Source organism: Tachyglossus aculeatus, chromosome 13 (genome assembly GCF_015852505.1).
Source record: "Tachyglossus aculeatus isolate mTacAcu1 chromosome 13, mTacAcu1.pri, whole genome shotgun sequence".
NCBI lineage: Eukaryota > Metazoa > Chordata > Mammalia > Monotremata > Tachyglossidae > Tachyglossus > Tachyglossus aculeatus.
In genome coordinates, this window is record NC_052078.1 from 24,973,859 (window position 1) to 24,997,991 (window position 24,133).

General features: G+C 46.1%; 1 protein-coding gene across 1 annotated transcript in view; it reads right to left on the reverse strand.

Moving 5' to 3' along the window:
• CUBN (cubilin) overlaps window positions 1-24,133 on the reverse strand; it is a 288,242-nt gene that overhangs the window by 225,396 nt on the left and 38,713 nt on the right. Inside the window, 2 exon segments of the mRNA XM_038755639.1 lie at window positions 15,615-15,796; window positions 18,240-18,474. Of these exon segments, the coding sequence (XP_038611567.1) occupies window positions 15,615-15,796; window positions 18,240-18,474 (417 nt within the window).

Consider the following 24,133-nt stretch of genomic DNA (forward strand, 5'->3'; position numbering starts at 1 on the left):
TGAGCATTTACAGTGAGCAGAACACTGAGCTACATGTTTGGGAGAGTACACAAAGCTATGTGTACTCCATGTGTTTGGGAGAGTTGATAGAAATGACACCTGCCCACAAGAGGCTTACACTCTAGAGGAGGAGCCCAGAGGGGGGCCACCAAGAGTGGGGTGGGCACCAAGGCAAGTCAATCTCTTGCCCAAATCACTCCATTCCCTCACGATGTAGTTCTCAGAGGCCACTGAGGGAGTGTTCATGGGGGAATGCACCCAAATTCACCAGGCTGAAGTCTGAGCCCTAGTCGATGGCGCCTGGGAGTCGGAAGATCATGGTTTCTAATCCTGACTCCGCCACTTGTCTGCTGTGTGACCCTGGGCAAGTCACTTCACTTCTCCATGCCTTGGTTACCCTCATCTGTAAAATGGGGATTGAGATCGTGAACCCTTCGTGGGGCAGGGACCGTGTCCAACTCGATTTGGTTGTATCTAGAAGCAGCGTGGCTCAGTGGAAAGAGTACGGGCTTTGGGGTAGGAGGTCGTGGGTTCAAATCACGGCTCCGCCAATTGTCAGCTGTGTGACTTTGGGCAAGTCACTTCACTTCTCCAGGCCTCAGTTCCCTCATCTGTAAAACGGGGATTAAGACTGTGAGCTCCCTGTGGGACCACCTGATCACCTTGTAATCTCCCCAGCACTTAGAACAGTGCTCTGCACATAGTAAGCGCTTCATAAATGCCATTATTATTGTTATTATTATCCATCCCAGCACTTAGTACAGTGCTTAGCACACAGGTGTGCCTAGAGGCAGTTTTTCAGGTACGTCCCCCTGATGGTGTGTCGGCCATTGGCTTGACTATTGGGGTTGTGCTGTTCTGTGACTCTCTCTCATTAATAATGCTTGTTAATGCCTCTGTGTAGTAAAAATGCAATGTTTTGCACATGGTGTGTAATATATTTACACAATCAGCCAAAATAATAGTAACAGGTGCTTCTCACAGAACAGGCAGAGCATAGCAGCATAAGGGAGAAGCCGCTTCCCTAACTCCATCAGTTGGAGAAGGCAGCTTTCCATGAAGTTACATCACCCTGGCCTTCTATGCCAAAGGGAGAGTTGGAATAAATCTCATCAGAAAAGACCGATTAGTGGTTGGAGATACTATTGAAAGGCTTCATTTGTTTCCTAAACATTTAGTTATAAATAGAGAAGCAGCGTGGCTTTGGAGTCAGAGGTCACAATTTGTACTTCCCAAGCACTTAGTACAGTGCTCTGCACACAGTAAGCGCTCAATAAATATGATTGAATGAATGAATGAAATCCCGGCTCTGTCACGTGTCTGCTATGTGACCTTGGGCAAGTCACTTAACTTCTCTGGGCCTCAGTTCCCTCATCCGTAAAATGGGGATTAAGACTGTGAGCCCCACGTGGGACAACCTGATCACCTTGTAACCGCCCCCCCAGCACTTAGAACATTAGAACAGTGCTTTGCACATAGTAAGCGCTTAACAAATGCCATTATTATTATTATTATTATTATTATTATTATTATATAGGCTCTGGCATTGTCATGGCTCAAACCCTTTATTCCCACATTTTTTGAATTTTCAGGATTTTTAAACGAGTCCTTAAAGGATTATTTTGATATTTGTAGGAGAAAAGTGTGCTTAAAGGTCTTTGGACTCAAGGTGAAGTTGAGTGTGGGTTTTTTTTTTTCTAAAAGGTATTGTTCTTTGTACAGCCTTCTAAATTTAAATTGATATTTAACAAGCAAAGTATTTAGAAGTTCCTCCTTCACTGAAAATTTATCTCTGAAGAATAAATGCAAGAGACATGTCCCTTTGGGCTTCTCCTTTTATATCCAAAATAACACATTGATTCAGCTGGCAATCTTTCCACCCATTATGCCTAACCTCTTCTTGCATTTAACATTCAAAGCCCCCAAGGACCTGTCCTGTATTTGCTGTCTTATTTTCACTCAAAATGCTTTCTCGGGGCCTGGTGGAACATTGAATGAATTTTCCATTAATTAGACAGTCTGCCCTTTCCATATCATCTTTTGATCGCTCCAACGTCTACTGATTCCCAGTATAGCATCTCCCCTCATAACTCAAGATATTCATAATCAGTCAATCAGATGGGATTTGTTGCGTGCTTGTAATGTGTTGGGCATTTGGGAGAGTACAGTGCAGCAGAGTTCCCTGCAAACAAGGAGCGTATATTCTAGAGGGGAAGAGAGACGATAAAATAAAAACAGAGAGGGGAAATGGCAGAGTGTAAGGATACGTACTTAAGTGCCACGGGGCTGAGGGTGGGGTCTTTAAAAGGTAAGGATCTAAGTGAGAAGCAGGATGGCTCAGTGGAAAAGGTATGGGGCTGGGAATCGGAGGACCTGGATTCTAAACCCGGCTCTGCCAATTGTCAGCAGTGTGACTTTGGGCAAGTCACTTCACTTCTCTGGGCCTCAGTTACCTCATCTGGAAAATGGGGATTAAGGCTGTGAGCCCCCCGTGGGACAACCTGATCACCTTGTAACCTCCCCAGCGCTTAGAACGGTGCTTTGCACATAGTAAGCGCTTAATAAATGCCATCATTATTGTTATTTGTCTGCTGTGTGACCTTGAGCAAGTCGCTTAACTTCTCTGTGCGTCAGCTACCTCATCTGTAAAATGGGGATTAAGGCTGTGAGCCACCCGTGGGACAACCTGATCACCTTGTAGCCTCCCCAGCGCTTAGAACAGTGCTTTGCACATAGTAAGTGCTTAATAAATGCCATCATTATTATTATTATTTGTCTGCTGTGTGACCTTCGGCAAGTCACTTAACTTCTCTGTGCGTCAGCTATCTCATCTGTAAAATGGGGATGAAGACTGTGAGCCTCATGTGGGAGCAGGATTGGGGGAAGTAGCGTGGCTCAGTGGAAAGAGCCCAGGCTTTGGAGTCAGAGGTCATGGGTTTGAATCTTGGCTCTGCCAATTGTCAGCTGTGTGACTTTGGGCAAGTTGCTTCATTCATTCATTCAATCGTATTTATTGAGCATTTACTGTGTGCAGAGCACTGTACTAAGCGCTTGGGAAGTACAAGTTGGCAACATATAGAGACGGCCCCTACCCAACTGTGGGCTCACACTTCTCTGGGCCTCAGTTACCTCATCTGTAAAATGGGGATTAAGGCTGTGAGCCCCCCATGGGACCACCTGATCACCTTGCAACCTCCCCAGCGCTTAGAACAGTGCTTTGCACATAGTAAGCACTTAATAAATGCCCTTATTTTTCTTCTTCTTCTTCTTCTTCTTCTTCTTATTATTATTATCTACCCCAGAGCTTAATACAGTGCCTGGCCCATAGTAAGTGCCTGTATTTACTGTAAAATGGGGATTAAGACAGTCATCCTCACATGGGACATGGACTGGGGCCAACCTGGTTACCTTATATCTACCCCAGTGCTTAATATAGTGCTTGGCACATAGTAATCATTAAAAAAATACCATTTTAAAAAAATTGTACGCAGGCGGAGGAACCTTGTGAGATTGCGGCTACATGTTTCTGGTTCCCACCAGGCAGTGGAGTTCCTTCTGACTCCACCCGAAAGGGAGTGTAGTGTTGTCAGCTGGGCCCACCGGGCCAGTCTGTGTCCAACGGGGCTGAGAGCCCAGGTGCTTTCACCCATGCTGATCCCAGCTCTGTCAATGGTCAGCTGTGTGACTTTGGGCAAGTCACTTCACTTCTCTGGGCCTCAGTTATCTCATCTGTAAAATGGGGACTAAGACTGTGAGCCCCACGTGGGACAACCTGATCACCTTGTAACCTCCCCGGTGCTTAGAACGGTGCTTTGCACATAGTAAACGCTTAATAAATGCCCTCATTATTATTATTATTATTATTTCATACCCAGTCCCTGGCTACATGGACAGAGCCAGGCAGTGTCTGCATCCTATCGGCAGAGGCTGACCTGAGCCAGGGCCGTGCCGTGACCCTGCTGCCCTCCTGGGAATCAGGATGGGGGAGAGGGCAGGCAGAAGGCAAGATGGGGTGCAGGCTCTTCCTAGTGAGGTGAGTTGCTCACCTTTAATCCTATCTCCATCCCAGCTGCTGCCATGCTGATCCGAGATCTGATTATCTCCCACCATCACTTCATCCCGCCCCAGACTGAGCCCCCTTTTTCCTCTCCTCCTCCCCATGCCCCCAGCCCTACCTTCTTCCCCTCCCCACAGCACCTGTATATATGTTTGTACAGATTTATTACTCTTTTTGTCTTGTACATATTTACTATTCTATTTATTTTGTTAATGTGCATCTAGCTTTATTTCTATTTATTGTGATGACACCTGTCCACATAATAATAATAATAATAATGATAATAATAATAATAATAATGGCATTTCTTAAGCGCTTACTACATGCAAAGCACTGTTCTAAGCGCTGGGGAGGTTACAAGGTGATCAGGTTGTCTCATGGGGGGCTCACAGTCTTAATCCCCATTTTCCAGATGAGGTAACTGAGGCACAAAGAAGTGAAGTGACTTGCCCAAAGTCACACAGCTGACAATTGGAGGAGCTGGGATTTGAACCCATGACCTCTGATTCCAAAGCCCGTGCTCTTTCCATTGAGCCACGGTTTTGTGTTGTTCATTCATTCATTCATTCAATCGTATTTATTGAGCGCTTACTGTGTGCAGAGCACTGTACTAAGCGCTTGGGAAGTACAAGTCAGCAACATATAGAGACGGTCCCTACCCAACAGCAGGCTCACAGTCTAGAAGGGGGAGACAGAGAACAAAACAAAACATATTAACAAAATAAAAGAAATAGAATAAATGTGTACAAATAAAATAAATAGAGTAATAAATCCTTACAAACATATATACATCTATCCAGGTGCTGTGGGGAGGGGAAGGAGGTAAGGTGGGGGGGGGGGGGGAAGGAGGAGGAGGAGGAGGAGGAGAGGAAGGAGGGGGCTCAATCTGGGAGGAGGGGGCTCAGTCTGGCCACAATTAGAGTGGTGCATAGGAGGTGTCTAATAATAATGATAATGATAACGACATCTGTTAAATGCTTACTCTGTGACAAGTATTGTCCTAAGTGCTGGGATAGATGCAAGATTATCTGATTGTGTGTCCCAGCTGTCTGTCTCCCCCTTCTAGACTGTGAGCCCATTGTCGGGTAGGGACCGTCTCTATATGTTGCCAACTTGGACTTCCCAAGCACTTGGTACAGTGCTCTGCACACAGTAAGCGCTCAATAAATACAACTGAATGAATGAATGAATGAATGAGCCTCCGCACTGACCTCCCTAACTCCGGCCTCTTCCCTCCACACTTCATTCTGCTGCCCATTTCATTTTTCTAAAACTCAGTCCACGTCTCCCCTCTTTTCAAACACCTCTACCCATCCATCTCTGCGTTAAACAAAAACTAAGCTTTAAGGCATTAAATCACCTTACCCACCCTTACCTTAACTTGCTGATCTCCTTACAACAAGCCAGCCGACATACTTTTTTCTTCTAATGCCAACCTGCTCACTGTACCTCATTCATTCATTCAGTCGTATATAATGAGCGCTTACTGTGTGCAGAGCACCATACTAAGCGCTTGGGAAGTACAGGTTGGAAACATATAGAGACGGTCCCTACCCAACAGCGGGCTCACAGTCTAGAAGGGGGAGACCACAGTTTTGTCTGCCTCACCATCGACATCTCGCCCAAGTCCTTCCTCTTTTTTTTGTGTTTTTTAGTCGTAGTTAGTGAAAGCACAGTACTAAGTGCCGGGACATATACAAGATAATCAGGTTGGATACAGTCCCTGTCCCAGATAGGCTCACAGCCTAAGTGGGAGGGAGTAATATTTAATCCCCATTTTACAGATGCGGTAACTGAGACACAGGGAAATTGAGTGACTTGCCCAAGATCACGCTTTTTCATTCATTCAATCGTATTTATTGAGCGCTTACTGTGTGCAGAGCACTGTATTAAGCACTTGGGAAGTACAAGTTGGCATCATATAGAGACGATCCCTACCCAACAGCAGGCTCACAGTCTAGCTTTTTGTTCTGGCCTGCTATTCCCTCCCCCTTCAGATTTGACAGATCACTCCTTTCTCCCCTCTCAAAAATAATAATAATAATAATAATAATGAATAATTATGGTACTTTTTAAGCACTTATTAAGCACTGTTCTAAGCACTGGGGTAGATACAAGTTAATCAGGTTGGACACAGTATGGGGCTCATACTCTTAATACCCAGTGGTTAATCCACTTAGAACAATGCTCTGGACAATCATTGGCATTTATTGAGCACTTACTGTGGGCAGAGCAATGAACTAAGCAGTACAACAGAATTGGTAGACATGTCTCCTGGTTCCCTGCTCATAACTAGCTTCCAGTCTAGAGGATGAGCTTGCCACCATTGATCAACTGAGTGACTTACCTGAGGGATAGACACCCAAATCTCCATCTCCAGGCCTGATCTCTCTCTCTCTCTCTCTCTCTCTCTCTCTCTCTCTCTCTCTCTGCAGTCCCATCTTTCCTCCTGCCTTCAAGACATCTCTACTTGGATTTCCTCCTGTCACCTTGAACTTAATATGGCTAAAACTGAACTTCTTATCTTCCCACCCAAACCCTGTCCTCCTGCTCACTTTCCCATCATTGTTGATGGCGTGACCACCCTTCCTGTCTCACAATCCCTTAACCTTGGTATTATCCTTGACTCCTCTTTTATGGTTGCACCCACGTATTCAAGCCATCTCTAAATCCCGTCGGTTCTACCTTCACAACATCGCCAAAATCCACCCCTTCCTCTCTTTCCAAACTACGGCTACATTAATGCAAGCATTTATCTTATCTCATCTTGATTATTGTATCAGCTTCTTTGTTGAACTCCCTGCCTCCTGTCTCTTTCCACTCCAGTCCATACTGCATTCCGCTGCCTGAATCATTTTCCTTCTAAAACGTTCAGGAAATGTTTTTCCCCCTCCTCAAGAAACTCAGTGGTTGCCCATCCATCTCCGCATCGAGCAGAAACTCCTCACCACTGGCTTTAAAGCTCTTAACCACCTTGCCCTCTCCTACCTCACCTTGCTACTCTTCTATTACAACCCAGCCCGCACACTTCATTCCTCTGGTGCTAACCTTCTCACTGTACCTCAATCTCATCTATCTTGCCAACGACCCCTCACCCACATCCTACCTCTGGCCAGGAAAGCCCTCCCTCCTCATATCAGACAGATAATTTCTCTCCCCCGCTTCAAAGCCTTATTGAAGGCACATCTCCGCTGAGAAGACTTCCCTGACTGAGCTCTCCTTTCCTTTTCTCCTACTCCCGTCTGCTCAGCTCATCCTTTCTCCCTTCCCCATGGCACATTTGTATATATCTGTATGTATCTGTAATTTATTTATTTATCTATTTATTTACTTATATCAATGCCTGCCCTCTAGACTCTGAGTTCACTGTGGACAGGGAATGTGTTTGAGGTTATATTGTACTCTCCCAAGTGCTTAGTACAGTCTCTCTCCGCCCCCTTCCTCTTTCTCTCCAGCTCCCTCAAACTGGTGGGGGTGTGACAGTGAAAAACCGATCTGCGGACACTTGCATATGACCACACCAGGCTCTTTAATGTGAACACAATGTCGCAGTGTAAGGCGGCTCATGAAAGGGTTGGATTTAGCCTTGGTAGCGGTCGGTGGGATTGGGTTTGGTCTGCCCTGACTAGTAAACTGCCCCTGAATGGAGTATGCCCCTCAGCAACAGTTCTCTCCCTTCTCCCCGCCTCAACCTCCCCCGTCAGCAGAACCCTGCTTTGGGGCCTGGAGTCCAGACCATTTCGCTCCTACGCATTCCCGCTCCCCCCAACCCTCTCACCCGGAGGCCAACATCCACCCCTGATTGGTTTCAGCATTAAGATCGGCAGGGAAATGGCCAGGACACATGTCTTTCATTCTTGCCCACTATTGGCTAGGACCAGGGATCTCCCGGGCCCCTAATCATTTCCACATTTCCAGGAATTTTACAGTTTTCAGCAGTGGCAGCTAATGGAAATTGCTTTGTCAGCAGGCCTGAGCTCCCGCTCAAAGCAGCCTGGAGTAGGCTGGGGATTGAAGAGTTCCCCAGGAAGGCAGATTGACTTATGGTCTCGGGGGATTTGAGTCCTTTAGAATTCCTCCTACCTCCTCCTAATCACTAATGCGGGGCCTGGAAGTGTGCCAGTGGCCACCCCTCCCCCCAGAAACAATTCTGAATCTCCTCTAATTCATTCATTCATTCAATCGTATTTATTGAGTGCTTACTGTGTGCAGAGCACTGTACTAAGCACTTGGGAACTACAAGTTGGTAATATATAGAGACGGTCCCTACCCAACAGTGGGCTTACAGTCTAGAAGGGGGAGACAGAGAACAAAACAAAACATATTAACAAAATAGAATAAATAGAATAGATATGTACAAGTAAAATAAATAAATAATAGCTTGGGATGATGATGCTGATGATGGTATTTGTTAAGCGCTTGCTATGTGCAAAGCACTGTTCTAAGCGCTGGGGGGATACAAGGTGATCAGGTTGTCCCACGTGGGGCTCACAGTCTTAATCCCCATTTTACAGATGAGGGAACCGAGGCACAGAGAAGTTATGTGACTGGCCCAAAGTCACACAGCTGACAGTTGGCGGAGCCGGGATTTGAACCCATGACCTCTGACTCCAAAGCCCGGGCTCTCTCCACTGAGCCACGCTGCTTCATTGTTAATTAATTAATAAGAGCCTGTGCTCCGTCCACTGAGCCATGATGCTTCTCAATCCCCATGAGCTCATTGTGGGCAGGAATGTGTCTGGTTGTTGTTATATGGTACTCTCCCAAGCGCTTAGTACAGTGCTTTGCACAGAGTAAATGATCAATAAATTTGACTGAGTGAATGAATGAATTTTACAGATGAGGGAACTGAAGCACAGAGAAGTGAAGAAGAAGAAGAAGAAGAAGAATTGTATTTGTTAGAGCGCAGTATGTGCCAAGCACTGTTCTAAGCACCGGGGTAGATTCAAGGTAGTCAGGTTGTCCCACTTGGGGCTCACAGCCTTAATCCCCATTTCACAGATCAGGCAATTGAGGTTCAGAGAACTTAAGCAACTTGCCCAAGGTCACACTGCAGAAAAGGGATTAGAACCCACATCCTCTGATTCCCAAGCCCGGGTTCTTAGCCACACAGGAGTAGTGAGCGAGGCAAGGAGAGAAGCAGCGTGGCTCAGTGGAAAGAGCACGGGCTTTGGAGTCAGTGCTTCCAGTTCAACACAGTAAGCACTCAATAAATACTACTGATTGACTGATTGATTGATGACAGATAATAATATTAATAATAATAATGATAATAATAATAATGGTATTTTAAAGCACTTACTATGTGCAAAGCACCATTCTAAGCGCTGGGGAGGTTACAAGGTGATCAGGTTTTCCCATGGGGGTCTCACAGTCTTCATTCCCATTTTACAGATGAGGTAACTGAGGCATGGAGAAGTGAAGTGACTTGTCCAAAGTCACACAGCTGACAATTGGTGGAGCCGGGATTTGAACCCATGGCCTCTGACTCCGAAGCCTGGGCTCTTTCCACTGAGCCATGCTGCTACTCTGTAGGTAGGGATGTGCCTACCAATTCTGTTATATTATGCTCTCCCAAGTGCTTAGTCAGTCTGAACACAGTAAGCACATACTGAGCGCTTAATAAATGCCATTATTATTATTATTATTATCATTATTATTATTATTATTAGTATTATTATTGAGTTGACTGAGGTTACTCGCAGTCACCCAGCCTGGGCAGGAGTAGACCCGGACCCCGCTCACCTGAGCCCCCTGGTCCTTGCTGGCTTGTCTCTCAGCCTGCCCCCCACCCCTATCAGGAAGAGGGGCATTTGAGGGAGACACATTTGTTTCTCAACCCTTCAAGGTTGCGAAGAACCACGACCCCTCCCTCATCCACACAATACTTATTTACGCATCCTTAACATTCACTTTATATTAATGTCTAGCTCTCCCTCTGGACGGCAAGCTCCTTCTGCGCAGAGGATGTGTCTACCAACTCTGTCACATGGCATGAGAAGCAGCATGGCTGAGTGGAAAGAGCCCGGGCTTGGGAGTCCGAGGTTGTGGGTTCTAATCCTGGCACTGCCACTTTGTCAGCTGTGTGACTTTGGGCAAGTCACTTAGCTTCTCTGTGCCTCAGTTGCCTCATCTGTAAAATGGGAATTAAGACCGTGAGCCCCACGTGGGACAACCTGATTACCCTGTATCTACCCTAGCCCTTAGAACAGTGCTTGGCATATAGTAAATGTTTAACAAATACCATCATTATCATCATGTGTCTACCAACTCTGTCACATTGCATGAGAAGCAGCGTGGCTCAGTGGAAAGAGCCCGGGCTTTGGAGTCAGAGGTCATGGGTTCAAATCCCAGCTCCGCCAATTCTCAGCTGTGTGACTTTGGGCAAGTCATTTAACTTCTCTGTGCCTCAGTTACCTCATCTGTAAAATGGGAATGAAGACTGTGAGACCCCTGTGGGACAACCTGATCACCTTGTAAACTCCCCAGTGCTTAGAACAGTGCTTTGCACATAGTAAGTGCTTAATAAATGCCATCATCATTATTATTATCATCATCATCATCATTCCAAACACTTAGTACAGTTCTCATCCAGCACTCAGAACAGTGCTTTGCACATAGTAAGCGCTTAATAAATGCCATCATTATTATTATTATCATCATCATTCCAAACAGTACAGTACTCATCCAGCACTTAGAACAGTGCTTTGCACATAGTAAGCACTTAACAAATACCATCATTATTATTCCTTCATTCAATCGAATTTATTGAGTGCTTACTATGTGAAGAGCACTGTACTAAGCACTTGGGAGAGTACAACATAATAATATTGAGCACTTTGCTCTGTGCAAAGTGCTCAATAAATACCAATGATTGATTGATAGAAATCCACAACACTTATATACCGTTATTTCTCTTCTGCTTCTGTCTGCAATTTATTTTAATGTCTGCCTCGTCCTCTAAACTATATGCTCCTTGAGGTAATAATAATAATAATGATAGCATTTATTAAGCGCTTACTATGTGCAAAGCACCGTTCTAAGCACTGGGGAGGTTACAAGGTGATCAGGTTGTCCCACGCGGGGCTCACAGTCTTCATCCCCATTTTACAGATGAGGTAACTGAGGCACGGAGAAGTGAAGTGACTTGTCCAAAGTCACACAGCTGACAATTGGTGGAGCCGGAATTTGAACCCATGGCCTCTGACTCCAAAGCCCGGGCTCTTTCCACTGAGCCATGCTGCCTTTCTGTAGGTAGGGATGTGCCTACCAATTCTGCTATATTATACTCTCCCAGGTGCTTAGTCAGTCTGAACACAGTAAACACTCAATAAATACTATTGATTGACTGATTGATGACAGATAATAATAATAATAATGGTATTTTAAAGTGCTTACTATGTGCAAAGCACTGTTCTAAGCACTGGGGAGGTTACAAGGTGATCAGGTTGTCCCATGGGGGGCTCACAGTCTTAATCCCCATTTTCCAGATGAGGTAACTGAGGCACAGAGAAGTGAAGTGACTTGTCCAAAGTCACACACCTGACAATTGGCGGAGCCAGGATTTGAACCCATGGCCTCTAACTCCAAGGCCCGGGCTCTTCCCACTGAGCCACGCTGCTTCTCTGTAGGTAGCAATGTGCCTACCAATTGTGCTATATTATACTCTTCCAGTGCTCTGCACATAGTAAGCGCTCAATAAATACGATTGATGATGATGATGATGCTTAGTCAGTCTGAACACAGTAAGCCCTCAATAAATACTACTAATTGACTGATTGATTGATGACAGATAGATAGTTAGAGATATCCCACTGTCCCCAGAAATGACCATATCTGGAATATGGGATATTCCCTGGCCAATGGGAAATTCCACCCCAACTTCAAGCCCTGATTCATTCATTCATTCAATCATATTTATTGAGCGCTTACTGTGTGCAGAGCACTGTACTAAGCACTTGGGAAGTACAAGTTGGCAACATATAGAGACGGTCCCTACTCTGATCCCACCTCACTGCCCCAGTCCTGCTAAAGAGGCAGGTAAGGCTCAGGTCTACCAGCATCCTGGGCAGCGAGTGGGTACCCGGGACTACCAAGTACAAAGAATAATCACACAGTCACAGCCATTCTGTGTTCATGTTCATGTCCATCACACCACAAGCCCACCACAGCCCCTCTTTCCTGCACATCCAACGCACCCCACTGTTTCTGTACCCTCTGTGAAACTGAGGACTGGAACCGTTATTTGCATAATTAAGGCCTTTGCTAGAAAAACCAGATAATTAGGGAAAGGGAGGCTTTATCCTGAAATTAAATGGATGATGCAACCTTCTGGCAGGGCAAAACCTGTTATTTCTTTCTGAGTTTACAGTGAAAGCTCCTCACGCTTCAACCACTAAAGTTCAACAGTCTTTATTCTACCACCTCTATGCAGATGATTCCCAAATCTTCATCTCCAGCCCTGATCTCTTTCCCTCTCTGCCGTCCCTTATTTCTTTCTGCCTTCAAGACATCTCTACTTGGTTGTCCTCCCATTACCCCAAACTTAACAAGTCCAAAACAGAACTCCTTATCTTCTCCGGATAAAGCACAGGTCTGGAAGTCCGAAGGTCATGGGTTCTAATCCTGACTCTGCCACTTTCCTGGGTGACCTTGGGTAAGTCACTTCTCTGGGCCTCAGTTACCTCACCTGCAAAATGGGGATTGAGAGTGTGAGCCCCATGTGGGAGAGAGACTGTGCTCAATCCAATTTGTTTGTGTCCACCCCAGTGCTTAGTACAGTGTCCGGCACATAGTAAGCACTTAACAAATACCATAATTATTATATTATTATTCTCCCCCGAACCTTGTCCTCCCATTGATTTTCCCATCACCCACCACTGAGAATGAGCTGCCAGAGAGATAATTATCATCATCATCATCATCATGGTATTTGTTAAGTGCTTACTATGTGCCAGGCACTGTTCTAAGCGCTGAGCCAGATACAAGCAAATCAGATTGGACACAATCCCGGTCCCATGTGGGCCTCAGGGTCTCAATACTCATTTTACAGATGATATAACTGAGGCACAAAGAAGCACAGCGACTGGCTCAAGATCACATCACACAGCAGACAAGTGGCAGAGCCGGGATTAGAACCCATGACTTTCTGACTTTCCAGCCCATGCTCCATCCATTACACCTTGAGGAGAGGACAGTGCCATTAAAGTAAGATTGGATAATTTATCTAGGAGAAGAGGGTGGCCCACAGTGTCAAAGACAGCTGAGCAGTGAGGGAGGGTTAGGTTGGAGTAGAAGGAGCTCATGTGTGACTTTTGATAACTCCACCACCCTTTCTTTCTCACAAACTCATAACCTGGGCATTATCCTCGACTCATCTCTTTCATTCTACCCATATATTCGGTCTGTCACCAAATCCTACTGTTTCCACTTTCACAAAATCACTGTAATCTGCCCTTTCCTCTCCATCCAAACACCCACCATATTAATCTGAGCATTTATCCTATCCCCTTAATTACTGTTTCCACCTCCTTGCTGACCTCTCTGCCTCCTCTCTTCCCCCATTCCAGTCCATACTTCATGCAGCTGCCTGGATTATTTTTCTACAAAAACTTTCAGTCCACGTTTCCCATTCTTCAAGAACCTCCAGTGGTTTCCCGTTCACATCCACATCCAACAGAAACTCCCTACCATCGGCTTTAAAACACTCAGTCACCCTGCCCCTTCCTTCCTAACCCTCCGCTTTCCTATTATAACCTAGCTCACCCACTTCACTCTTCTAATGGAAACCTAGTTGCATTACGTACAGTATGGACTTTGATCTCATCTATCTCGCCATTGATCACAATTATTATTATTATTATATTATTTTTATTATTAATTACTCCCTTTTGGATACCCTGCAATCTGGCTTCTACCACCTCCAGGCCCCCACCCTGGAACGCCCTCCCTCTTCTTATCTGACACAGGATCTTCACCCCATCTTCAACGCCTTTTTGAAAGAACATCTCCTTCAAGAGGCCTTCCCACATTTTCTCTTCTCCCAACCCCTCCTGTGCCTCCCTTGCACTTGGATTTCCTCTCTTTCTTCGCCACCCCACTCAGCCCCACAGCACTTACGTATGTGTCTAATTTGTGTATTTATATCAATGCCTGTCCCCTATGTAAACTGTATCCTCCCAGGGCTTAGAACAGTGCTTTGCACATAGTAAGCACTTAACAAATGACCATCGCAGTTCAGCACCAGCTAGACTCACAATCGGTCACAGCTGTAGTGACAGGTAATCCCAGATCAGTTTTGGGTCACATTTATATTCACTTACAGGTACAGTCACAGCTGAAATCAGATCTGTAACTAGTCAGAGCTAGCTTCTGACACAGTCACAGTTGAAGTAATAATCCCAGCTACAGCTATAGTGACAATTGCAGTTACAGTTAGTCACAGGTTCAGCCACAATCACAGCTGGCCATTGTTACAATCACACTTCAGTCACAGCCATAATCACTTACAGCCACAATTAGTCACAGATTCTGCCATAGCCACAGTTGATCATAGAATCACAGTTGTAGCAACAATCACAGCTACACCAACAGTTACAGTCACAATTAGTCAACGGTACAGTCGCACCCCGGCTCCTCTCTCTTCGCCATCTGTTACTCTGGCTTTCACTGGGCATTCTCAGAGTATTGGTTCACAGAGGGTCAATCCCCCAATCTGTAACCAGGTCCCTGCTCTCTGCTGAAGACACAGAGACAGGGAAACTGAGACTTGTCCCAGAATGGCCTTTCGCAGCATGGAGCCAGTAAAATGCACTTTCTGCAAATCTAGAAAACACCGGCCTGGATGCCTTTGCTAGCCAGAAGAGTTTCTTCTGGCCCAGTCTATGGTCCAGCTTTCTTCTTTTCCCTCTTTTTTTTTAATGGCATTTATTAAGCACTTACTATGTGCAAAGCACTGTTCTAAGCCCTCTTCCTGGTGATAGTCCAACAGGAAGCCCATACCCTCAGGGTCATATCTGGCCTGTTCTTCAGCATCTCATCTGCTTCCATTCCTTTGCTCCCCCACACTCTGGATTCTCCCCTTCCCACCACCACCACCACCTCCCCTTCCCCAGGATTTCAGTTGCCTTGCTGCTCCACTTCTTCTGCACAGGCTTAATGCACCACTACCCTGTCCATGCAGCCAGCTGATCTCTTTCTTTAATTTCCCTAGCATGCAGGTTCTTCTCTCCTTCCTCACTGAATGGTCCTGTGAACCCCAGGTGAGACTTTCATCAGCCAGACCCATAGCCTTCCCCTCTGCCATATACTCGTGAGATTGAGCTGGCCAGCTCCTTTATATTTCCCAAAATAAATGTCTTCTCCCTCTTACCCGAGAGGGCTGTGTGCCGTTTGCCCCTGTATTGCCCCTTTCCATCCTCCTCACCCTACAAGCCTGGGCTTCTCGGGGTGGGCTACAGTGTCTCATCCAGAATCTGCCCCATCTCCAGTGCCTCCCAGGGCTAACCAGAACATAGTCATCACTGCGAGAAGGCCCAGTCCTAAGGGGAAGACCTACCTGGAGGTAGTCAAAGCTGCAGTTCTGGTGGTGCTCCAGGCTGAGGATCCCAAATGCAAAAGTAATCAGGAGACCAGGCTTGGCTACTACAACCCAGATACAGTCCCTGTTTGAAGGGTAATTGTTTGGGTATCCTGGGGAGCTGATTGAGCCATAGGAACTTAACAATGTGCCACCGCATTCTGGAAGAGAAAACCAAAATCGCTCTTTAGCCCGTAGAAGTTTGCAGAGATTCATGCAGCCAACTGACTGAAGGAAGTTTCCTGTTTTTGGAGTGCTGGGAGGGATAGCCACCATTTATCATACTAAACAGCATTTTGGCATCCCTAGACCAGGCTTCCAGGAGTCTCTTAGACTAGCGACTGTCAAATTCCACTTTGCATAACAGTCGGGATTGACCGAGGAAGTGGCCTCTGGAAAACCTGTTCCACTGGGAGAAACATTTTCTTCATCCTAGATCTTTTCCCTTCCCACTCATGGCTCTTCCTTTCTCCCAAGGTGTCCTGACTTTGTCTCACTCATGAGGAAGTCATCCTCTTCCTCGTCTCCCCAATCCACTTTTGCATCATTTTACCTCTTTTCTGAATCCTATGTCATTCACCTCTATGACACATTACTTCTCAAGCGCTTAGTACAGTGCTCTACACACAGTAAGGGCTCAATAAATACAATTGAATGAATGAATGAATGAATGAATGAACTTCTCTTTCCTATCATCTACTATTAAGGTAACAGTGTTATCTAGAGGAAAGAGCAGAGTCCTGGAGCTGGAGGACCTGGCTGCTGTGTGACTTGGGCTAAGTCACTGAACTTATCTGGGCTTCAGTTTCCTCCTGTCTTTTACTTCAACCACAATGCTTGAACTTTATGATCCTTCAACCCTCCCACTCTAGTCAGCCCATCCCAGTCATCCCACCACCTCCCCATCCCACTCCCCCAGACTCACTGGGAAAGGGGGAGGGGTGGGCTTCCTTCTCACTCCCCAGTGCTGATTTTGCCCCATTCCACCTCCCCATCCCTCTCTTTCCCTTCCTTTGAAGCCCATATTATCCACCTTTACCACCGACTTCAGTTACTAGTCACAGTCATCTACCACCCCAGGTTCCCGCTCCAACTTTCTGAACCATTTCGATCCATTTCTCACATTCTTTCTCTCTTTCTCCACGCCTACATTGATTCTGGGGGACTTCAGTATCCATGTGGATGTTCCCGATGACTATTCCGTTGCCTGTTATCACTTCTCAATTCCGCTGACCTCCTGCTCCACTCCACTTCACCCATTCACCAATTAGGATAATCACTTGATCTCATCATCTCCAGTAACTGTACAGACCCTACACTCACCGACACTGAAATCCCTCTATATCTGATCACAACCTCCTCACCTGCCTTGTCTCCCAAACACTGCAAATTGTTCTGTAATCCCCATAAAGATCTTCAATACCCATTCAATTTCCTCAAATCGTCATGCCCCTTAAGGGGCATCCCATCCCTGAAAAAAATTGATGCCTTCCTACTAAATTCGATTTACTGCCTTATTCTTTCGCCGATCTCACACTACTCACCCACAGCCTAGATCACCTCCACAATTCACTTCCTCACTCCCGTGCATGAGCCACAGGGCACTGCAGGCAGAAATCCAGCTATCAGGCTGATCTTGTCCATCATAAAGTTAGCCTTGCCTGCTTTAATTCTTTCCTCACCTCACCCGGCAACATTATTTCTCTGTTCTTATTGACTCCATTAACCTCACCAGTTGTTTCAGGTATTTAATTCCTTCCTCAAAACTCCATGTCTCCTCGTCCCCCTAAATTTTGCCCCTAATAACCTGGGCATGTACTTTATTGAGAAAATTGAAACCATCAGGCATGAACTCCCTAAAAATCTTCCCTGCCCCACTCTAGTCCCTCCTTCCTCCTACTCCTTCTTCAACTCTCCTATCTTTTCCAGCAATATCCCAAGAGGAAATCTCCTGCCTCCTCTCAAATTCCAATCCCTCCACCTGTGTTTCCAGCCTCATCCCTTCACATATTATCAGAACACTTGCTTCCTCTCTTCTTCCCTCCCTGACCATCATCTTAAACTGCTCACTCTCTTGGGAGAGTGCAATACAACAGAATTAGCAGACATGTTTCCTGCCCGTAACAAGCTCTTCCCCACTGTATTCAAACGTGCTCATGTATCCCCATCCTAAAAAATACTCTCCCTTGACCCCACGAATCCCTCCAGTTATCACCCCATCTCCCTTCTACCTTTCCTCGCCGAACTCCTTGAGGGAGTTGTCTACACCTGCTGCCTCCACCTCATCTCCTCCAATTCTCTCCTTGGCCACCGAAACAGCCCTCTCGAAAGTCACCAAAGAATTTCTTGCCCAAATCCAAGGACCTCCACTCTATCCTATGTAATCATCACACAGGAGCTTTTCAAGCATTTACAAGCACCCAAGGGTCCCCGGTGCATCTCTCCCAGGAGTCCTTTAAGACCTCAGTTCCCTGGCCGCTGAAAAGCTCCAAATGCCCTTTTCAACACTTAATTGGTGGAAAAAATAGGATTCTCCCAGCCCAATCTAATCTGGAAGAAACTATCCATTTTGCTCTTAGGCTAATTCCACTTTCAGTTAATCACCTGGACGCCGACTTTCCCATCTGACAGTAAATCCTCCAGCAGACACGGAATGGTCTGAGTGGAACAGGAAATGCAAGGTGTTGTGGTTACTGAACAGCTCTGCTGGAGGATTAGAGCCACAGAACGTCCCCAGTGGATACCCTGAAGAGGACTCGCCATCGTGAATTTGGAGGTAGTCATACTGACAGTGGCTACTTGCTTCTAGCTGGAAAAAGGGGAAAGTGAGACGCAGAACCTAGGGGAATAAAAGCAGAAATGAGCAAGTAGTCAATCAATAAATCATATTTATTGAGCACTTACTGTGTTTCCCTGCCCACAACGAGCTTCCAGTCTAGAGGGTCATGTCAGACTCATGCTGAAATCTTTCAGTCACCTCATTCTATGCAGGAGCTGTGTTCATACTGGATCAGGAGTATGTCTGTGACCCCCATGGGTCAGGCTCTGCAAAAGGGGAAATCTTCCACCCCTAAGGATGGGGTGGAAGCAGAAAAATAGTGAAAGGGATGGAGTGAGTGAAGACATTGGAGCAGAAACAAGCAACAGGTAGGCTTAAATCACGGACCAAGAGAGGCTTTACTGTAACCTCCTGATCCATTCTAGGCCTGTACTTGTACTTCCCAAGTGCTTAGTACGGTGCTCTGCACATAGTAAGCACTCAATAAATGCGATTGAATGAATGAATGAAGCCTGGATGCACAATCTCTCACCACCTAACAATCACAGTGGTCTGCAACCATTTCATTCATTCATTCATTCAATCGTATTTATTGAGCACTTACTGTGTGCAGAGCACTGTATTAAGCGCTTGGGAAGTACAACTTGGTGACCTATAGAGACAGTCCCTACCCAACAGCAGGTTAACCATTTCCAATCATCCTGGAATATTTGGCCTTTCACTTTCCCTCTGGATGTTTTGTCTACTTGACTTATCAATGCTTGTCCAAGATGAGGGTGGACCAATTGTAAAGGTTCATATTCCTGTATCCGTAACACCAAAATCTCAAACCCCTAGGAGCCCCCAGACACAAATAAAGAGCCCACTCCTCCTGGGTCCATAAAGTCTGCTTCACTCAATGCTTCCGCCTGGCCCCAAACCACAAAATATTTTGTGGGTACCATTAGGTAATGCAGTCCAAAATACGGTTTCAAACAAACATCTTAATTCATTCAATCGTATTTATTGAGCACTTACTGTGTGCAGAGCACTGTACTAAGTGCTTGGGAAGTACAAGTAGGCAACATATACAGTCCCTACCAACAACAGGCTCATCTTAATGAAATTTTTAGTAGAGTAGGTAGGGTTCTCATGTTATGAAGTGCCCAGATTCAGTCCTGTGAGTTAACCCCTTCCCAAAACATGCACTTTCTGCCAGATCTACAAAGTCCAGAAAACATACAATGGCTTCCTGTGGATTGCAAAGCTCCTCAAGAATAGAGACCATTCCTCTAACTTCTGTGATACTGTCCCAGGCAAGCTGGGCCAGCTGTTTCAGACTTTTAACCACCTCCTCAAACCCCCTGCCCCCCATCTCCCCCATCTCTTGCCCCTAATGACCTTGTCATGTACTTTATCAGTAAAATAGAAACCATTAGGTCTGATTTCCCTAATAATAATAGTAACGATGGTATTTGTTAAGCACTACTATGTGCCAAGCACCGGTCTAAGCACTGGTCATCAGGTTGTCCCATGTGGGGCTCTCAGTCTTAATCCCCATTTTCCAGATAAGGTAACTGAGGCACAGAGAAGTGAAGTGACTTGCCCAAAGTCACACAGCTGACAAGTGGTGGAGCCGGGATTAGAACTCACGACCTCTGGCTCCCAAGCCCGGGCTCTTTCCACTGAGCCACACTGCTATCTCCCAAGCTCCTCCCCAGTGCCTCCCTCCTCCTGCCCCCTCTTCAACTCTCCCCACTTTTCCAGCAGCATCTCAAAAGGAAATTTTCCACCTCCTCTCAAAATCCACCCCTCCTCTTGTGCCTCTGAACCCATCCCTTCATAGCTTATTGAAACAGTCATCCCCTTCCTTCTGTCCTACCCTACCTCTCCATTTTCAACTATTAAATTTCCAAATTTCCCACTGCCATCAAACATGTCCACGTAGTCCCCATCTTGAAGAAAAAACACCTTACTTTGACCCCACGGCTCCTACCAGTTATCACCCCATCTCCCACCTACCATTCCTCCCCAAATTCCTTGAGCAAATACCCGCTTTCTTCACTTCCTCTCCTCAATTTCTCTCCTAGACCTCCTTACAATCTGACATCTGCTTCCTCTACTCGTTGGAAATGGCCCTCTCTTAGGTCACCAATGAACACCTTCTTGTCAAATTGAACAGCCTCTACTCTACCCTAATATTCCTTGACCTCTCCACTGCATTTGACCCTGTGGATCACCCCCTTCTCCGGGAAACAATAGGTATTGACGCCGCTGACACTGTCCTCTCTTAGTTCTCTTCCTATCTCGCTTCCCCCTTCTTCTCATTTTCTTTCCTTTGTCTCAGACCCCTCCTTCTATTTTCCATCTACATGTACTCCCTTGGAACACTCATTCAATTCCACAGCTTCCAGTATTATCTCTACGTGGATGATTCCCAAATCTAACTCTCCAGCCCTGACTTCTCTCCTTCTCTGCAGTCTTGCATTTCCTCCTGCCTTTGGGACTTCTCTGCTTGGATGTCCCACAGACACATCAAACTTAATATGTCCAAAATAGAATGGCTCATTTTCCCACCCAAATGTTGGCTACTAAAGGAAAGGAATAAAGTATATGAGTAACTGGGTGTTGAAAATTAATCAGAGAAGGCTCTGAGAGGAGATAGGATTAGGAGGACTTTGAAGATGCAAAGTCCTGCAGTCTGGGGGATTTGGGGTGAGGGGAGGGGATATCCAGACAGGCTTGAGGGGGAAGTAGAGTGACTTAGTGGAAAGAGGACAGGTTTGGGAGTCAGTGGTTGTAGATTCTAATCCTGGCTCCGCCACTTGTCAGCTTATGACTTTAGGCAAGTCACTTAACTTCTCTGTGCCTCAGTTACCTCATCTGTAAAATGGGGATTAAGATTGTGAGCCCCACGTGGGACCCCGGGGTTTAGAGCAGTGCTTGGCACATAGCAAGCACTTAACAAATACCATCATCATTATCATGAGAGAGTGGTTGGAGGTTGGAGAGTGGAGAGTGAGGTAAAGCTAGAATTTGATCTTGGAAGGAGTGAAGAGGGCAAGCTGCAGTGTGGATGCCCATTTCTTTCCACATCAGGACCCCTTGACCATTGCTTTCTAGGAGCTCAATTGGCTCTCTCCCCATTTCTTATCCTTGCTCCTCTCCCACTAAAATCCAGCCCGTACACCTTGCTTTTCTAAAGCCATCCTACTCACTGTGCTTCATTTTCACCTTTCTCACTGTCCACATCTTGCTTATCATCATCATCATCATCATCAATCGTATTTATTGAGCGCTTACTATGTGCAGAGCACTGTACTAAGCGCTTGGGAAATACAAATTGGCAACATATAGAGACAGTCCCTACCCAACAGTGGGCTCACAGTCTAAAAGGGGGAGACAGAGAACAAAAGCAAACATACTAACAAAATAAAATAAATAGAATAGATATGTACAAGTAAAATAAATAAATAAATAAATAGAGTAATAAATATGTACAAACATATATACATATATACAGGTGGTGTGGGGAAGGGAAGGAGGTAAGATGGGGGAGATGGAGAGGGGGACGAGGGGGAGAGGAGGAAGGGGCTCAGTCTGGGAAGGCTGCCTGGAGGAGGTGAGCTCTCAGCAGGGCCTTGAAGGGAGGAAGAGAGCTAGCTTGGCGGATGGGCAGAGGGAGGGCATTCCAGGCCCGGGGGATGACATGGGCCAGGGGTCAATGGTGGGACAGGCAAGAACGAGGTACGGTGAGGAGATTAGCTGCGGAGGAGCGGAGGGGGTGGGCTGGGCTGTAGAAGGAGAGAAGGGAGGTGAGGTAGGAGGGGGTGAGGTGATGGAGAGCCTTGAAGCCCAGGGTGAGGAGTTTCTGCCTGATGTGCAGATTGATTGGTAGCCACTGGAGATTTTTGAGGAGGGGAGTAATATGCCCAGAGTGTTTCTGGACAAAGACAATTCGGGCAGCAGCATGAAGTATGGATTGAAGTGGAGAGAGACACGAGGATGGGAGATCAGAGAGAAGGCTGGTGCAGTAGTCCAGACGGGATAGGATGAGAGCTTGAATGAGCAGGGTAGCAGTTTGGATGGAGAGGAAAGGGCGGATTTGGCAATGTTGCAGAGCTGAGACCGGCAGGTTTTGGTGACGGCTTGGATGTGAGGGGTGAATGAGAGAGCGGAGTCGAGGATGACACCATGGTTGCGGGCTTGTGAGACGGGAAGGATGGTAGTGCCGTCAACAGAGATGGGAAAGTCAGGGAGAGGACAAGGTTTGGGAGGGAAGACAAGGAGTTCAATCTTCGACATGTTGAGCTTTAGGTGGAGGGCAGACATCCAGATGGAGATGTCCTGAAGGCAGGAGGAGATGCGAGCCTGGAGAGAGGGGGAGAGAGCAGGGGCCGAGATGTAGATCTGGGTATCATCAGCGTAGAGATGATAGTTGAAGCCATGGGAGCGAATGAGGTCACCAAGGGAGTGCGTGTAGATTGAGAACAGAAGGGGACCAAGCACTGAACCTTGGGGAACCCCCACAGTAAGAGGATGGGAGGGGGAGGAGGAGCCTGCAAAAGAGACTGAGAAAGAACGACCGGAGAGATAAGAGGAGAACCAGGAAAGGACAGAGTTTGTGAAGTCAAGGTCAGATAGCGTGTTGAGGAGAAGGCTTATGCCTTTCCTTCTGTTGGGAACTTCTTTGTCCTAAACATCCAACAGACCACTGCCCTACCAAGGTAATCAGGTCCCACATGGGGCTCTCAATCACAATCACAGTCTCATCTCCCGGTTCTATTCCCCTCTTACTCCCAATTCAGTGCTTCTGTATCACCTCTATACTTCCCTCTAAATATTTGTGAACTCACTCCCCTCCAGTCCCCCCAGTACTTCAGTGCATATCTATGCACTCTGTTGTTTCTCTCTACCTATAATTTATTTTAGTGCCTGTCTCCCCCATTTGACTGTAGGCCTCTCGAGGGCAGGGATGGTGTCTACTACCTCTATTTTATTCTCCTAAATGCTTAGTTAAATGCTCTATGCAGACTAAATGCTCAATAAATGTTACTGATTGGTTGACGGATTTGCTTGGGAGTCACAGGTCATGGGTTCTAATCTTGACTTTGCCACTTGTCAGCTGTGTGACTTTGGGCAAGTCACTTAGCTTCTCTGTGCCTCAGTTCCCTCATCTGTAAAACAGGGATTAAGACTGTGAGTCCCACGTGGGACAACCCAATTAACCTGTATCCCCCCACCCAGTGCTTAGAACAGTGCTTGGCACATAGTAAGCACTTAACTAATACCATTATTATTATTATTACTATTATTAATAAAGGTCATTATTATTATTTCATTACCTGTTCTCCCTCCCTCTTAGACTATGATTCTCGTGTGAGAGAGGTACTGTGTCCAACCTGATTATGTTGTATTTAACTTCAGTGGTTAGCACAGTGCTTGACAACAATGAGCACTTAACAGATATCATTATTAATAGTATTATTATTAAAGTTTGAGGGCATGGAGATGTGAAGAAAGTATGAAAGAAGTGAAACTTGGCAATTGCTGCAAATCCAGAGTGTTATAATTAAGTGAGATTCTGCTCTACGAAGTGTCAGCATTAAAATTCATTGTCACTCTTAAATAGATAACTGACATAGATATGAGTGCTAAGGTGGTTGACGTGAGGCAGGGGTGGGACTAATCAGAGAATACATCCTGAAGGAGTTTGGCTTTTGGGGAGTCTATGAAGTTA